This window comes from Dipodomys merriami, unplaced genomic scaffold, assembly GCF_024711535.1.
Source record: "Dipodomys merriami isolate MVZ:Mamm:240054 unplaced genomic scaffold, mDipMer1.0.p SCAF_373, whole genome shotgun sequence".
NCBI lineage: Eukaryota > Metazoa > Chordata > Mammalia > Rodentia > Heteromyidae > Dipodomys > Dipodomys merriami.
The window spans coordinates 757912-775000 of NW_027205304.1; the positions used below are offsets into that span (position 1 = coordinate 757912).

The 17089-nt window shown below is 44.7% G+C and overlaps 1 protein-coding gene across 1 annotated transcript in view; it reads left to right on the forward strand.

Moving 5' to 3' along the window:
• The first annotated feature begins 6882 nt into the window (after nt 1–6882).
• LOC138804825 (cytochrome P450 3A9-like) overlaps nt 6883–17089 on the forward strand; it is an 18462-nt gene continuing 8255 nt past the window's right edge. The window contains exons 1-9 of the mRNA XM_069989317.1: nt 6883–7075; nt 9141–9234; nt 10318–10370; nt 11095–11194; nt 11897–12010; nt 12255–12343; nt 13153–13301; nt 15060–15187; nt 16937–17003. Coding sequence (XP_069845418.1) covers nt 7005–7075; nt 9141–9234; nt 10318–10370; nt 11095–11194; nt 11897–12010; nt 12255–12343; nt 13153–13301; nt 15060–15187; nt 16937–17003 — 865 coding nt within the window. The 5' untranslated portion in view covers nt 6883–7004. The remainder of the gene's footprint in view (nt 7076–9140; nt 9235–10317; nt 10371–11094; nt 11195–11896; nt 12011–12254; nt 12344–13152; nt 13302–15059; nt 15188–16936; nt 17004–17089) is intronic.

Sequence of the window (17089 nt, forward strand, 5' to 3'; positions counted from 1 at the left end):
GCTGTGGAAGGTGAGGCTCATCTCTTGATGCCCCGCCCCCTCCAGTAGGCTGGCCACAGGGCCATGCTGACTATTGGGTCTGGTTGATTATCTATCAGGGCCCCACTGGTTATTACAATTACCAGCTCTGGTCTCGCTTTTCGTAGGGCAAATAAGGGCACAAGACTATCTTTAGTGATGGGAACCCATGGCAACAGCCAACTGATTTTACCTAAAAGACTCTGAAGTTGGGTTAGGGTCAGAGAGGCTGGAATATTCAGCAAAGGCTTAAGGGGCTGGCCTGAGTCAAGGTAAGGTGGGATCTGACCACCTTAAAAGGAGGTACCTTTTGAATTTTATTGAGGGCTATGGTAAAACCCCTCTTTTTTTTTTTTTTAATATGGTGAGAACCTGGGCCAGAAGGCCCTCCAGGCGGCTCGGGTCTTGGTGCCCCAGAATTATATCATCCATGTAGGCATAGGCAAGGGAGGTATCTGAACCCAGCACAGGCCCTAAAAGTGTGACCAAGTATTGTTGGCAAAAGGCCAGGTTATTGGCCATTTCCTGTGGCAGCACTGTCCATTCAAACCTCCGATCAGGCTGGGAAAAATTAAGAGAAGGTATGGAGAAAGCAAACTTCTCGCAGTCATCTGGATGCAGGAGGATAGGAAAAAAAAAACAACTTTTAATATCAATCACAACCAAGGTATATTCTGAAGGTATAGCAGGAGTCCAGGGCATGCCTCTTAGGGACATTCCTACTAGCTCCATCCTTTCATTTACCTTACATAGATCTTGGAGCATGCGGCAGCCCCCAGATGCTTTTTGGATAACAAATACGGGTGTGTTTCAAGGACTCATAGAAGGACATATGTGCCCAAGGTTTATCCGTTCCTCCACCAGAAGGTGGAGGGCTGTAAGTTTAGGTTTGGTCAATGGCCACTGCTCCACCCAAATATGGCTTCCTGGTTTCCACCTAATGGGAGGTACTTGGCGGGGCAGTGGCCTTCAGGATTGGGGGTGCATCCTAGTGGGTCCCTTATGTTCCTCTCTGTAATTATGAAAGTTAAAAAATCCTTTTCATTAACTCTCTCTAGATCCTGTTTAAGCCTTTGTGCTTCTTCTTCATCCAGAATATTGTCATAGAATGCTCTATGGTTTGTAGTGACCACAGCATCCATTTGTCTTAGCATGTCTTGCCCTAGTAAATTGGCAGTGAGGTTTTTTGCCACTAGAGGGCATATCTTTCCCTGTTCTCCATCTGAGCTAGTCCATTTCATAAGGGCGACTGTCTCTTTGGACTGGGAGTTGCCCCTTCCCCCCAATTTCGGGGCCCAGGTGCAAGCTTCCAGTCCGAGGGCACTTCCTCCTCCCTGAGTATGGTTTAATCTGCCCCTGTGTCAATTAGGCAATGATACCACTTCCTGCCTATGAAAATACTCACTTTAGGGCAGAGCCCTTCCACCAGGGGGACAGTCCAATAGGTCTGGGTAGTCCTGCCATGAGGCTGCCTGGACCTCCCAGCAGAGGGGGTTCCTCCTTGAGTTAACAGGGCTGGAGGACTCCCCTCCACTAGTTTAAAGGCTTCCCATCTAAATCAACTTTGGATCGACAATCTTTTTTCCAATGGTATCCCTTCCTGCACCTGGGGCAGGGAATAGGGGGCGGTTTGGACCCCCCGGGCCAGTTGGCAGGGGGAATGTTGTGAACAGTCCCTCTTTTCTTTTCTTTTTCTTTTTCTTTTTGGGGGGGTCCGGTCATGGGGCCTGAACTCTGGGCCTGGGCGCTGTCCCTCAGCTCTTCAGCTCAAGGCTAGCGCTCTACCACTTGAGCCACAGCGCCACTTCCAGCTTTTTTCTTTTTTGCTTATGTGGTGCTAAGGAATTGAACCAGGGCCTCATGCATGCAAGGCAAGTGCTGTACCACTGAACCACCTTCCCAGCCCAACAGTCCCTCTTAAAGCGCCCCATCCTGCCTGAATTGAAAACAAGTCCCTCTCCCCAATGGTCTTGGAGTTCCTTGGCCCTGGGCTGCCAGCGCTTGGGTAATAGCCTCAGTCATTGCCGATGTCTGAGTCTGTAAAGCTAAAGCTGGTGATTGGGACTGGTGCTGTTGCATTCCCACATCCTGCGAGGCCACCACCCATCTGCTCAAGGAACTCTCTCTCAAACCTGCGCAGGCTGTGAGGTGGTCTGCATTCATCCCTTCCCAGACCAGTAGCTTTACAAATTGATCCTGGAGGTCCCCTGCTGGCAGCTTACGATGAACACCCTGTTGGACTCAGTATAAAATCAGGTAGAGGCTCACCTGGTTTTTGTCTCACTCCTGCTATGGGGGACTCAGTGGGCCCATCATCCAGTTTGTACCACGTGGCAAGTCCTGCCTGCCTCACCTGGTCACAGTACGGGCCAGGTATTGCAACCTGTTGGACGCCAGTGGAATACCCTTCCCCCATCCCCGTTAACATGGCATAAGTAATAGGTATTGCAGGTTGAGCCTACTGGTTATTCTCCGCCTTAAAGAAGGCACACCATTTAATAAACTGAGAACTGGTGAGGACGGTTTTGGCCACATCCAGCCAGTCCTCAGGGACACACAGGTGATAAGCAATGTCCTGTAATAGGGTCTGGGCCCAAGGAGAGTTTGGGCCATCCTCCGCCACCGCCTTGCGGAGCTCTTTAAGATCCTTAGCTTCCCATGGATACCATTCCAAGGGCCTGTTAGCTCCTGGTGCCAGATTGACTGGATATGCTTGGGGAAGCGAATCCTGTGGCCCAGGGTCCAGGCTCCCGGGTGGCCCTTCCTTTACAGGGTAGGCCTTTGCATAGGTTACTTCCCCAACCCTCTGCCCTTCCATGGAAGGTTGGTAGGGGTCCAGGTCTCACAGGTCCCTCTGTCGGGTCACGTAGGGCACCGTACCTACCCCCACCCAATCGGTGGAATAGAGTGGGGGCCCAGGACCGTCAGGGGCACCCGAGTCAGAGGGGGTAACCTTCACCCTCGTTTTGACTTCCACTGTGCATGCTTCTGTCTGATCAGTGCTTTCTCGGTCGAATTTGACCCATTCCTTTTCCTTCTCACTTCTCAAGTCCTTCTTTACTCCCTCTAGGCCTAATGTTGCCTCCTCCTCCTTCTTCTGTGAAATAGCATTACCCATACTAAGAGTTTCACTTACCCTGAGAAACTGCTTAGCCTCGGCCTGTATATTTTCCTTTTGAGCTCCACGTTGGGCGCCAGATGTTGGGTCTTCGTCTGTCCTGCGGAAGATGGATGCGATCCGAGGAAAGGTAAGTGCACCACTTGCCTGTTCCCCAGCCTCCCTTAACCCGGGAGACAATCAGGCTCAGCAGGGAGTCAAGTCAAGCAGAAACTCATTTATTACCACACAGCAAGCGCTTTTTAAAGCTGTCATCCCAGCTACTCAGGAGGCTGAGCTCTGAGGATCACAATTTATAGTGGTGGGCAAGAAAGTCCATGATACTTTTATCTCCAGTGAACCCCCAAAAAGCCAGAAGGTGAGCTGTGGCTCAGGCGGTAAAGCACCAGCTTTCAGAAAAGGAAAAATATAAAATAGGTGTATGCATTTATTCACCTGGCGTTTCTCCCTGGAGAGGCTTCATCCAAAGGTGAATGCCTATCACCCTGGAGACTTCAAGCTGTTCCACAAGCTCCCAGGGGAAGAAACTGAACCCAAAGTTCTGGTTGGGAATTAACACATTTTATCAAGGAGACATCAACTTAGTAACTTTCCATTGCTGTGACAAAACACCCAAGAGAAACCATGTAAAGGAGAAAAAAAAAATTTTTTTTTGACGGAATCCGTTCCCATAGACCGAGGCAGGACTGAAACCCCATGGTGGAATGAAGTGTTCAATTCATGGTAGTTTGGAAGGAGAAAGAAAGAAAGAGAGAGGGGGGAGAAGAGAAAGAAAAGAGAGTGGGAGAGATGAGAGGGGAGAGAGAAAGACAGAAGATAGAAATGAGAGAAAGACAGACAGAGATGAAAGAGAAAAGAGGGGGCAAAGCTCATCACTGTGGTGGGCAGCTGGATCTCCTTGGGGATCAGCATAAATTGAAGAAATAAACATCCCTACTCACCTTTTGGGAAAACCAATAGGATCACACATGAGAGTAAAGCGTTGTACTTCTGAAAATACAAATCTTAACCCTCCCATTGACCTGAGTGAGGATTATAGCTCTACCAGTTTCTTTCTTTCTTTCTTTCTTTCTTTTTGTCAGTCATGGGGCTTGAACTCTGGGCCTGGGCACTGTCCTCAGCTCTTCAGCTCAAGGCGAGCGCTCTACCACTTGAGCTACAGCGCCACTTCTGGTTTTCTGGTGGTTTATTGGAGATAGGAGTCTCACGGTCTCTCCTGCCCGGGCTGGCTTTGAACCTCGATCCTCAGATCTCAGCCTCCTGAGTAGCTAGGATTAAAGGCGTGAGCCACCAGCGCCCGGCACTACCAGTTTCTTTAGATGAAAGGATCCCCTTCCCCAAAGGGAGACTTAAAGGATTAGTGTCTGAGCCTCTTCCTCATGGAGAACATGATCCCAGACACCCCAGCTCTGGAGAATCAGCCCAGACACGAATTCATCAAGTCCTGTTCATTCTACAATTCCATCATAGAGAATATAAGCTCTAAGACCTGGAGCAACTGTATTGATTTTCTTTTTTTTTTTTTTTTTTTTTTGCCAGTCATGGGGCTGGAACTCAGAACCTGACACTCTTGTTAGCTTGCTTGCTTACTCATACCTGGCACTCTATAACATCTGCTATACTCCCAACTCAGACATTTGTTGGTTAGAGACAGTGTTTCACGGATTTTGTGCCTGGCTGGCTTCAAATTGCAAACTTCCAGGAGTCAGCTTCCTGAGTAGGCAGGATTATGGGCATGAGCCACTGGTGCCCAGCTTTTTTTTTTTTTTTTTTTTTTGGTGGTTATTTGAGCTTTCCTCAGAGACTCAATGCTCAGCGAAGGCCATAGACCCAGCTCAGATCTGCACAGAGTAAATGTCAGGAATGACAATAAATGTGGTAAGTAACTGGGGAAGTGAAGGAAGGAGTAGAAAGAAGGCCTTATCAGATAGGAATGAACATTGGAAGTGGCACTGTGGCCCAAAGTAGTGGAGTGCTAGTCATGAGCACAAAAGCTCAGGGATAGTGCCTAAGCTCTGAGTTCAAGCTCCACAACTGATAAAAAGAAAAAGAAATTAAAAATATATAGAGAGAGAGGGAGGGGGGGCTCCAGTGGTTCATGCCTGTAATCCTAGCTGAGATCTGAGGATCATGGTTTGAAGCCAACCCCGCAGAAAAGTCAGTGAGACTCATCTCTAACAAACTACCTAGAAAAAGCCAGAAGTGTTGCTGTTACTGAAGTGGTAGGGTGCTAGCCTTGAGCACAAAGAGGCTCATGGACAGTGCCAAGACCCTGAGTTCAAGTGCCAGATCTGGCAAAAGGAAAACAAAACCAAAACCAACAGCAGCAAACAAAACATCTCCTATGCATAGTTAGACATTTCTCAGCCTTTCAACTCCAGACTTAGAAAACTCCAGGATTGAGATATCCTGTCTGCGTACTTAGAAACTGTTATCATGAAATTTGTTTCCACCTTGGACAATTTTCTTGTAATGTTCATTTTGAACTAATTTTCCTGGATAAACATCATCACATGGATGTGTGTACTGATGTGATCAAATACAAAGTTGGAAAAAAAAGGAAAAAATGAAAAGAGGGAGAGATGAGAAGGCAGGAGAGAGACAGTGAGAGAGATATAAGGAAAGAGAGGGAAAGAGATGAAGGAGAGGGACAGAGAGCAAAGAGCTTGAGGGAAAGATGAGAGTGAGAAAGAGACAGCGATGCAAAGAGAGGAGAGGGAGAGAGAGGAGAGACAGACACACAGACAGAGCGAGACAGTACTGATGCAATGCTGCCCAGCATTGTCTTCCCACACACAGGCCCCATCTCCTGGCCCCCATCCAGCTGAAACCTCACCATGGTGTTGAAGTCCTCTCGGCCAAGCCCCTCAGCAATCTATGATGAGAACTGAGCATTCAATGAGTCTTTAGGGGCAACCTCACATCCAATCTGAAATTGCTGGGTAAACCTGGTATTTCCTAGGCCAAATGATTTGATAGGGTGAGTATCAGTTTCTGCCAGAGGAAGAAGGGAAACAAGGAAGTATATATGTACCCAGATGAAAAGTTTTCTATTTCTTTTGTGTTTTAGGAACTTTGAGGCCTTATCTGTCACCTGACCCTTCATTTCTCGGATTAAGTAGATATAGCATATAGGTAATAAAGGTCATGAGCCAGTATTATTCTTATACAACTAGTTGTGACATCTCTCCCATCAGGGACCTAGGGTCAGGGAGGGTCACAAGTAATGATTGTTCCTTGCAACCTAGCTCTTTTTGTTTGTTTGAGACTAGGATTTTATATTAGTATCTGACGCTTTCACTCATTGGCTGGCACTCTATCACCTGAGCCACACCTCCAACCTCAGCTCCTGGGGTTTACTCTCTACCTGTGGAAAACTTACCCATTCTTCAAAGAACAAACCGTGTCAGCAGAAAAGCTGCAACCATAAACACCTGTAGATGTTGTTTATTTGGGGGAAGTTTCAAGTATTTTGGAATAAGATCCACCTTGGAGATAAGAGCTTAGAGGAGTGAATGCCTGCACTTCATTTTCTAGCAAACAATTGTAACCTTCGGCCCTAATGATTGCATTTATTTACTGGTACATTTATCAAATGTGAAGCCAAAGTTCAAAGTAGCACATCCATGATTCTTTGTCCACTTCCAAAAGTGACACCTGTTGTACCCCACAGGTGTGGGCACAGATAAGTTTTCTACTGTCTGTGCCATCAGCCCCGCCTCCTCTCCCAGCCCATAAACTGCAGGAGCCTCAGCTCTCTCATCAGAGCTGGGCACTGAGAGGAGCTCAGCAGAGTCCACTCTGCAGCCAGCACAACCCAGAGCTGAAAGGAAAAATCAGAGGAGAGAATTACCGGACGAGAGTGACCATGGACTTGATCCCCAACTTTTCCCTAGAAACCTGGGTCCTCCTGGCTACCAGCCTGGTGCTCCTCTATCTGTGAGTAACTGTCTAGACTCTGCTCCTCCCACCACCCTCTAACCTAGGATTCAGAGTGAGGATTACTATGGTCTGTTATTGGGAAGATTTGAAGAGAAGAAGGAATGGGAAAGCTCAAGAGTCAAATTTAACCTACACTTTATGAGGTTATTATTTATCCTGTAGAGATCCAATGAGAGAGTTAATAAATATTCTTCTTTCATGGAACTCTCAAATTTCTGTGTGGAGGGGGAAGTTTACTGGCATTGTTTGGAAAGGATCTCAAAGTTGATGTTTGGGCCAGAAATAATGACTCAAATTCAACAGAAACAGTATTTGAACAACTGATCCCCCTTGAAGAGATCTCAGGATACTTGGGATAGACAGTCTTTATTGTTTGTTCATTTTGATACTGGACCTGGGAGTTGAATTCAGGGCCTGGGCACTGTTCTTGAGCTTTTTTGCTTAAGGCTCTCATTCTACCATGTGATCCACAGCTCCACTTCTGAATTTTTTGGTGGTTAATTGGAGAGAAGAGTCTTACAGCCAGGTACTGGTGGCTCACGCTTGAAATCCTAGCTACTCAGGAGCCTGAGATCTGAGGATTGAGGTTCAAAGCAAGCCTGGACAGGAAAGACTGTGAGACTTCAATTATCCCAAACTGGAAGTGGCACTGTGGCTCAAATGGGTAGAACATCAGACTTGAGCAAAAAGAGCTCAGGGACAGTCTCCAGTCCCTGAGATCAAGCCCAAGACCTCAAAAAAGAGTCTTATAGACTTTCCTGTCCAGGTGGCTTCAAACCACAGTCCTCAGATCTCAGTGTCCTGAGTAGCTAGGATTACAGACATGAACTACCAGATGCCCATCTACATATAGAGCTTACAATTTGCCTTATAAGCATATTGTTTTACTTCATTTTCTGTTATTTTTGAACAAACATACATTAGTATGGGGTTTTTATTATGATAATTTCATTCATTGGTATAATGAACTCTGAACGTATTTACTTCCTCCATCCTAGCCTCTCTATTCTCCTCCCTCTATCTTTTCAAACAATGTTTACTGCATTCATTGTGTTATCTTTACACACACACACACACACACACACACACACACACACACACACAATCTAACACGTGTAACACATGTGTAACACCTTCCAGTGTTCTTCATTCCTCAGTATCCTTCCTTCCTTCCCCATTCCACAAATGCCCCCAGATAATCCTCCTTTTATTTATGTCCTATTATTATTGCTATCATTTTCATCTTCATCATCACCACCATCATCATCACCTTCATCATCATTATCATCATGATCATTTCACAGATGAGCAATAGCATGCAATAGTTGGCTTTCATAACGTGATACATCTTACCCAATAGGAGGATGCTTTCCCATTCTATTTTCCTCTAAATGACATAATTTCCACTTAGCACAGTAATATTCCATAGTGTGTGTGCATATGATTATCTGTTCATTGGTTATTGTGCACTTGGTTGATTCTAAGTTTGGTTATTGTCAATAGAGCTGCAATAAGTGTGCATAAGCAGGAATCTCCCTTGTATATTGATATTCCTCTCCAGCAGGCTATCTTAATTTTTCTGTGGAGGTGAGAAGGAAGAAGGTAAGCCAATAATGAAAAACAACACCCAGGTAGGATTTAGGAGGATGCAATGAATATTCCTCTCCTTTAAGGTCAGAGCTCCAAGCCTCACTTATGATTCCTGGCTGTCCACATCAAATGACGCAAGGAAATGAAAGGACTTGGAAAATTCTAGTTTGAATCTACAAGATCACTCAAAACAAGGTTGTAGATTTTTCCAACTATCCACTGTAGGTTGGGGAGCCTAAAGACTCCAGCTACTTTTAGCTCATTTTTGTGATGTTTGGAGCTGTAAGAAAGGAAGTGAAGAACAAGGGTCATCATTGCCATTTGAGTTTCTTGTTATCACTCACTACATGTTGGCATCTCAATTTGACTGTCCTACTTCTTAAGTTAGTAACTGGCTACCCTTCATGTGTACAGGATGTGTGTACATATGTGTGTGTATCTTTATGATCTGGATTTCTTTTAATATTTATAGATATGGGACCTATCCACATAGGGTTTTTAAGAAGTTGGGAATTCCTGGCCCGAAACCTCTGCCCTTTTTTGGAACTATTCTTGGTTATCGTAAGGTGAGTGTTATTTCAGCTCTACATTTTACTTTTTCTGGTTGCAAACTCTGGTTCCTTTCCATTTATAAAGAAGTGCTGACTTTCAAAAGCTGTGTGTGCTCCCCTAGAGTATGGCCAGATGTACTGCAGGACTCTGTGTCCAGCCGTCCCAACTATCCACTGGGCATCAGCAGATCCACTTAAATTTGCAGCATCTTGTCACTCATGTTGAGAATTTGATAGTTAGACTTTGTGAACACCAAGGATTTTTCTCTCTAGCAGCGCCAATTCCAGAAAGGGTCCCTCATAGCCCTTGGGACTTTTATTTACACAGTTAACATACCACAATTGAGAATTCCCACCAGCAAGGTTTCTTTTTTCTTTCCTCTCCCTTTCTTTTGTCACCTTCAGAAGTAAAACCTCAGAGGAAATGTTTAAATTGTGGTGTATTATGGGTAGAGGTGGCATCACTCTTATCTTTTCTTATTGAGCAAGTTCCCTTTGCCTTCACTTGCACTCTGACTTCTGCCGGAGTCTTACATTAATTTTCTATGCCAGAAGAGGTGACTTGAACATCCCACCTCCAGGGACCTCATTTGTAAACAAGAAACAAGTTGCATGAGGAGATGAAAGATAAAAGGTTGGACATGCTGGGGGCTGGAAATGTGGCTTAGTGGTAGCGTGCTTGCCTAGCATGCATGAAGCCTTAGGTTCGATTCCTCAGCAACACATAAACAGAAAAAAGCCAGAAGTGGTGCTGTGGCAAAGTGGTAGAGTGCAAGGCTTGAGCAGAAAGCTCAGGGAAAGTGCTTAGGCCCTGAGTTCAAGTCCCAGTACTGGCGAAAAATAATTGGACATATCAGCTGGGCACTGTGGCTCACATCTACAAGCTTAGCTACTAGAGAACCAAGGACCCAGGAAATGCAGTTTGAAGCCAGCCCAGCTCCCCACTCTCCCTCCGCCCCCCACCCCTGCCAAATCTTGTATGAAAGGCAAATTGAAGTGATATACTGTTTGCACAAACTTGTTCTAGAACTTGATCAGAGAGAATGTACTTGGATGAGGTCTTAAACAAGTAATAGCTACCTTTATTTCTCTTCCCAGGGTGTTATAGTTTTTGATGTGGAATGTTATAAAAAATATGGAAAACTCTGGGGGTAAGTAATCTGGAAACTTCCATGGGGGTAGATTGGTGAAGATTAGACAATCTTGAGCCACACTGATGAATTGAGCCTCTTGAGCCACACTGATGAATTATGAATTCTAGTGGAGGCTTTTCCTTATGAAGATCTCACCTGTCACTAATATGTGTGTATGTACATATTGTGACAGTCCTGGAGCCTGAGCTCAGGGCCTGGTCACTCAAAGCTAGCACTTGTCCAGTTGAGCCACAGCTGCACTTCTGGCTTTTTTTTAGTGGTTAATTGGAGATAAGACTGTCATAGATTTTTCTGCCCAGATGGGCTTTGCTTTGAACCATGATCCTCAGATCTCGGCTTCCTGATTAGCTAGGATTATAATCATGAGCCACCAACACCCAGCCCTACACAAGTTCTTTAAAGTGAGTAGAATGAAGTAGAGAAAAAAGATATTGTGCATAATTCTATGAAAAAGTCTTAGCTTAAAACTAAATGAGGAGAGTGTGAGGGAAGTGGTATTTATTGTCTTTAGGTATCTCCTCTGTGCCTCAGCCACACTGGCCTTCATTTTGTGGACCTCTGTGGCTTATGTGTTCAAAATCCCTAGCTTTGAATGAGGGGTTATTATTGACATGTGTTGAGGAGCTTGAGGTGTGATCATGGTCTGGATTTCTTTGTCCTGGCTCCAGGTGCAGAGCCTGGCTAGTTAAGTTTTTCACTCAGCTGTGTTTGCCACACACAGGTTGTACGATGGTCAACAGGCTGTGTTGGTGATTACAGACCTAGACATGATCAAAACAGTGCTGGTGAAAGAATGCTACTCTACCTTCACAAACCGCTGGGTAGGCATCTCCTCCCAATCTACTTTTAAAACACATCTTAATATTTATAAAAAATAGATATTCATCCCGTATATATCATGAAATAATTATAAGCTCTGGGGAAAGGGGACGAAGAATGATGAATGGACTAATATTGATGAAGTTACCTTGTGCTCCTGCTGGGTGCCAGTGGCTCATGCCTGTAATCCTAGCTACTGAGGAGGCTGAGACCTGAGGATCACAGTTCAAAGCCAGCCCGGGCAAGAAAGTCCATGAGGCCAATTAACCACCAGAAAACCAGAAGTGGTGTTGTGGCTCAAGTGGTAGAGAGCTAACCTTGAGCTGAAGTGCTTTCGGACAGTGCCAGGTCCAGAGTTCAAGCCCCATGACCGAAAAAAAAAAAGATACATTGTGCTCATGAGTCAAGATGTTGGATTAAAACCCTTCTGTTTATAATGATAAATAAGATAATTAATACATTAGATAATTAATATATAAGATAATTAGTAAATAAGTGGATGAATTGATAAAGTCGTATTTAGAATCTGAAGTCTTGGCCTCACATGGACCTAGACATTTGGGAGAAATGTTTGTTGAGTTTCTTACAGAGGACCGACTGCTCACATAGTTCTTTAAATGCTGCCAATTCACCAATTTTGTACAGCTGTGCAAGGTCTTCAAACTGACGGAGAGGAAAAAATCTGGTTTTTTTTTGGAGCCTAGGTTTTTGGCCCAAGGGGATTTATGAACAAATCCCTCTCCTTCTCTGAGGATGAAGACTGGAAGAGAATAAGAACATTGCTTTCCCCCACCTTCAGCAGTGTGAAACTAAAGGAGGTAATCAAACCTGAGAACGTGGTGCTGGAAAATTCCAAAATAAGTAGGGGGATAAGCAAACAGTCAGATGAGAGTCCTTTTCCAAGAGGACATCCCCTGGAAATGGTGTTCTGTCCATATGACCTGCAGTTCCACAGTTTCTCATAAATGGGATGTCGTGTTTCATCTTTTGGGGTAAGTGGGAGGGAGTAATGGCCACTGGGATTTAAGTCTTCTCTTTTAATTTCTCTTGTTTTGTGCCTAGATGTTCCCCATCATCCGTGAGTTTTCTGATGGGTTGGTGAAAAACCTGAGACCACAAGCAGAGAAAGGCAAACCTGTGGCATTGAGAGAGTGAGTACTTGCTGGGCACTGGTAGCTCACACCTGTAATCCTGGCTACTCAGGAGACTGAGATCTGAAGGTTGTGGTTCTATGCCAGCCCAGGCAGAAAAGTCTGTGAGACTCTTATCTCCGATAAACTATCATCAGAAAAGCCAGAAATGGAGCCGTGGCTCAAGTGGTAGAGCTCAAGGCTTGAGTAAAAGAAGTTCAGGGACAGCATCCAGCTCTAGGACAGAGAGCAATTGACAATGAGAGAATGACAATGAGAGAATGACAATGAGAGAATGACAGAGAGAGAGAGAGAGAGAGAGAGAGAGAGAGAGAGAGAGAGAGAGAGAGAGAGAGAGAGAGAGAGAGAGAGAGAGAACAAACAGAAGGGAGAGGGAAGGAGGGAGATCATTACTCCACCAGTGACCTGCCCAAGCCCCAATCTATTGTCTATTACAATCCATCACTATCTACTACAATCTATTATCATCCCACATAGCATTTGTACTATGTGATTTGTCTGGTGGGGTAGGGGAGTCTGTTTTCTGAGACTGAGTTCCTTGAGCTCCCAGGTGAGGCTGATCCACCCAATTTTCCATAACCAGGGTTGTGGAACCATTGGTGATCAGTAAAGATCTTGGAGAAGAGGCAGGGGGATGGGCAGGAAAACTGGACCCTTCCAATGAGCCCTCAGGCAATTTTGACAGAGAACAATTTGTGACTTTCTTGTCCTGACACAGGAATTTGCTCCCACTTTTTGCTGCCCATGTATCAGAAAGGATGGGGAGAAAAATGCAAGTTTTAATTGTCCTGTGTCTTTCTCTACTTCAGCATATTTGGAGCCTACAGCATAGACGTGATCACGGGGACATCATTTGGGGTGAACATTAATTCTCTCAACAACCCACAGGACATCTTTGTGGAAAAAGTCAAGAAGATCCGAAAATTAGATTTCTTTGATCCAGTGATTTTCTCAGTAGGTTCGTGTCTGTCTGTCTGTCTGTCTCTCTCTCTCTCTCTCTCTCTCTCTCTCTCTCTCTCTCTCTCTCTCTCTCTCTCTCTCTCTCTTCCTTGTTAAAAAAGAACCAGTTCCTTGAGATGTAATTCATTCATACACGTAAGTATCTCATTTAAACTGTATAACTCAATGACTTTTTCCATTACATTTAAAAGTATGTGTGGTCATTACCACTGCTAATTGTAGAACATTTTGTCATCAGAAACCCTGTACCAGGCTGGGAATGTGACTTAGTGGTAGTGCTTGCCTAGCATGCATGAAGCCCTGGGTTCAATTTTTCAGTACCACATAAAGAGAAAAAGCCAGAGAGTGTCATTGTGTCTCAAGTGGTAGAGTGCTACCCTTGAGAAAAAGAAATTCATGGACAGTGCCCAGCCCTGAGTTTGAGCCCCACGACTGGCAAAACAAAACAAAACAAAACAAAAAACCCTGTACTCTAGTTGGGTGCCAGTCGCTCATGCCTATAATCCTAACTACTCTGAAGTCTGAGATCTGAGATTGTGGTTTGAGGCCAATCTGCGGAAGGAAAATCTGTGAGACTCTGATTTCCAAATGGAGCTATGGCTCAGTGGTGGGTCACCTGCCTTGAGGAAATAAAAACAAGAGAGAGTGCCTGGGCCCTGAGTTCAAGCTCCACTAATGATGAAAGAAAGAAAGAAAGTGAGAGAGAGGAAGAAAGAAAGAGAGAGAGAGAGAGAGAGAGAGAGAGAGAGAGAGAGAGAGGGAGGGAGGGAGGAAGGAAGGAAGGAAAGAGAGAGAAGGGGAAGGAGGGAGGAAGAAGGAGGAAGGAAGGAGGGAAGGAAGGAAGGAAGGAAGGAAGGAAGGAAGGGAAGGAAGGGAGAAAAGAAAGAAGGAAGGAAGGAAGGAAGGAAAGAAAGAGAAGGGGAAGGAGGGAGGAAGAAAGAGGAAGAAAGGAAGGGAGGGAGGGAGGGAGGAAGAAAGGGAGAAAAGAAAGAAGGAAAGAAGGAACCCTGTACCTTTTTTTATTTTTATTTTTGGTTAGTCTTGGGGCTTGAACTCTGGGTCTGGGCACTGTCCCTCTGCTCTTCAGCTCAAGGCCAGTGCTTTACCACTTGAGCCACAGCGCCACTTCTGGTTTTCTGGTGGTTTACTAGAGATAGGAGTCTCATGGAGCTGGGCGCCCGTGGCTCCTGCCTGTAATCTTAGCTACTCAGGAGGCTGAGATCTGAGGATCGCGGTTCAAAGCCAGCCCGGGCAGGAAAGTCCGTGAGACTCTTATCTCCAAAAAAAACCCACTAGACAACTGGAAGTGGCACTGTGGCTTCAGCGGTAGAGCGCTAGCTTGAGCTGAAGAGCTGAGGGACAGCGCCCAAGCCCAGAGTTCAAGCCCCACGACCGACAAAAAAAAAAAGACTCACAGAATTTCCTGCCCGGGCTGGCTTTGAACCGTGATCCTCAGATCTCAGTCTCATGAGTAGCTGGGATCACAGGCGTGGGCCACCAGTGCCCGGCATGCTGTACCTTTATAGCTGTCTACTCTTCTACACCTCTCAGGCCTGAAAGATCACTTACCTATTTTCTCACTGTCTGTTCTGGACACTGTCTATAAATGAGTCTGGCTTCTGTGTTATCCTTAAATTTTCATCCATCTTGAGGCATGTATTGGTATCTCTTTTAATGGCTGGATAAAATTCTGTGATGTAGACAGCACATTTTGTATTTTCATCATGTGTTTATTTCTTCTTACTTTCCCCTGTAGTACTCTTTCCATTCCTTCTACCCGTTTTTGAGGCATTAAATATCACCATATTTCCAAAGGATGCTACAGATTTCCTAAGAGCTTCTGTAGAAAGGATGAAAGAAAGCCGCCTCAAAGACAAAGCAAAGGTAAAAGCTGCTGATGGTTGGCTGGGAATGTGGCTCAGTGGTAGAGCGCTTGCCCTGCATACATGAGACCCTGGATTCGATTCCTCAGTACCACATAAGCAAAAAGAAAAAAGCCAGAAGTGGCACTGTGGCTCAAGTGGTAGAGCGCTAGCCTTGAGCTGAAGAGCTGAGGGACAGTGCCCAGGCCCAGAGTTCAGGCCCATGAACCCTTCCCCCACCCAAAAAAAAAAAGCTGCTGATGGTTACTTAACCTGTTCATGGTTCAAAGGTTATTTGGCTTTAGATGTATATTTTATATAACTGTCCTTTTCTAAAGTTAGAAAACTCTAGGTTGAGATTAGGAATTCTTAGATTGGAAGGGAGAATGAAGAAAGTAGTTGGGAATGGAGATACAAAATTTATCAGAAAAAATAATTTAAAATTAAATATGTGCCAGGGACCTGTGGCTCATGCCTGTAATACTCTCTAATTAGTGTGCTGAGATCATATCTGAGGATCTCAGTTCAAAGCCATGTTGGGCAGGAAAGTCAGGGAGACTCTTCTCTCCAAGTAGCCAGAAGTGGCTCAAGTGATACAGTGACAGCCTTGAATAAACAAGTAGAGAGACAGACACTAGGTGCTAAGTTTAAGTCCCAGTAAACACACACACACACACACACACACACACACACACACACACACACACACACACACACACACACACACACACACACACACAGAATTATTTTATTTCCAAACTTCACATTGGCTATTTCAGGCCATCTATTGTAGTGTGTCTAATTTAAATTTCAGCCCCTGAAGGCCTGTCTGAGTATCTGATTTATACAGCTTAGACATCACAACAAAGATGTCTGTAAGGCAATACTGGGTTCCTTCAGCGATCACTGAAAAATTTGTAACATTTCAGAATGGTTACCTGTTTCCAGAAGCTTTTTCTAAACCTATCGATTACCTGTGAAAATGGCAAGAGTTTAATCTGTGGGACTATCCGTTAAGAAGTATGTGCACAAAACAAAAGATTGAAGTTACAAAGGAGGCAACAATGCTTGATAAGAAATGTACTCACTATCTTGCCCATGTAATTGTAACCCTTCTGTATGGTATTTTCACAATAATATATATTTATATATTTATTTGACATAATGTCAAATAAAGAAGATTGAAGTCCACTGTTGTTTGTGAGCAAACAGATGTGATGGGAAAAGAAGCCAGATTCTACCTGGGCCAGGAGTCCAAGTTCAGAAAGCAGAGAAAGTCAGAGCTGGGAAGAGCAAAGACCAAAAGCTGTTGGTCAGAGCAGCTGTTTTTCTTTTAGGAAAAGATCCTGATCCTTCCAAATTTTATAGTTGGGTATTCCCATTCACTAGTGATTCAGGCAATCTTAAAAAGATTTGTGGCCAGGCATCAGTAGCTCACACCTGTGGTCCTTGCTACTCAGGATGTTGAGATCAGATCTAAGGATCACAGGTTGAAGCCAGCTTGGGCAGGAAAGTCTGTGAGACTTTTATCTCCAATGAACCACCAGAAAACAGGAAGTGGCTCTGTGTCTCAAAGTGGTAGAATGGTGGCCTTGAGCAAAAGCTCAGGGACAGCACTCAGGGCCTGAGTTCAAGCCCCACAACTGACACAAAAGAAAAAGAAAGAAAGAAAAAAAGAAAGACGTGGAGTTACATGGGGCATGCTCTTCTGATTTACTTCTCATTTCATGGGTGATCTTCTGCCTTTGAAATATGTCTGTCTTCTTTCCAGCACCGAGTGGATTTACTACAGCTGATGATTAACTCCCAGAATTCCAAAGACATGGAGTCCCACAAAGGTAACAGGGAATCTTTTGGGGTCTACTCACAAGAGAAATGTGAAGTCTGTTTTCCACAGAGGCATGTTTATTGAAGAATTTCAGAA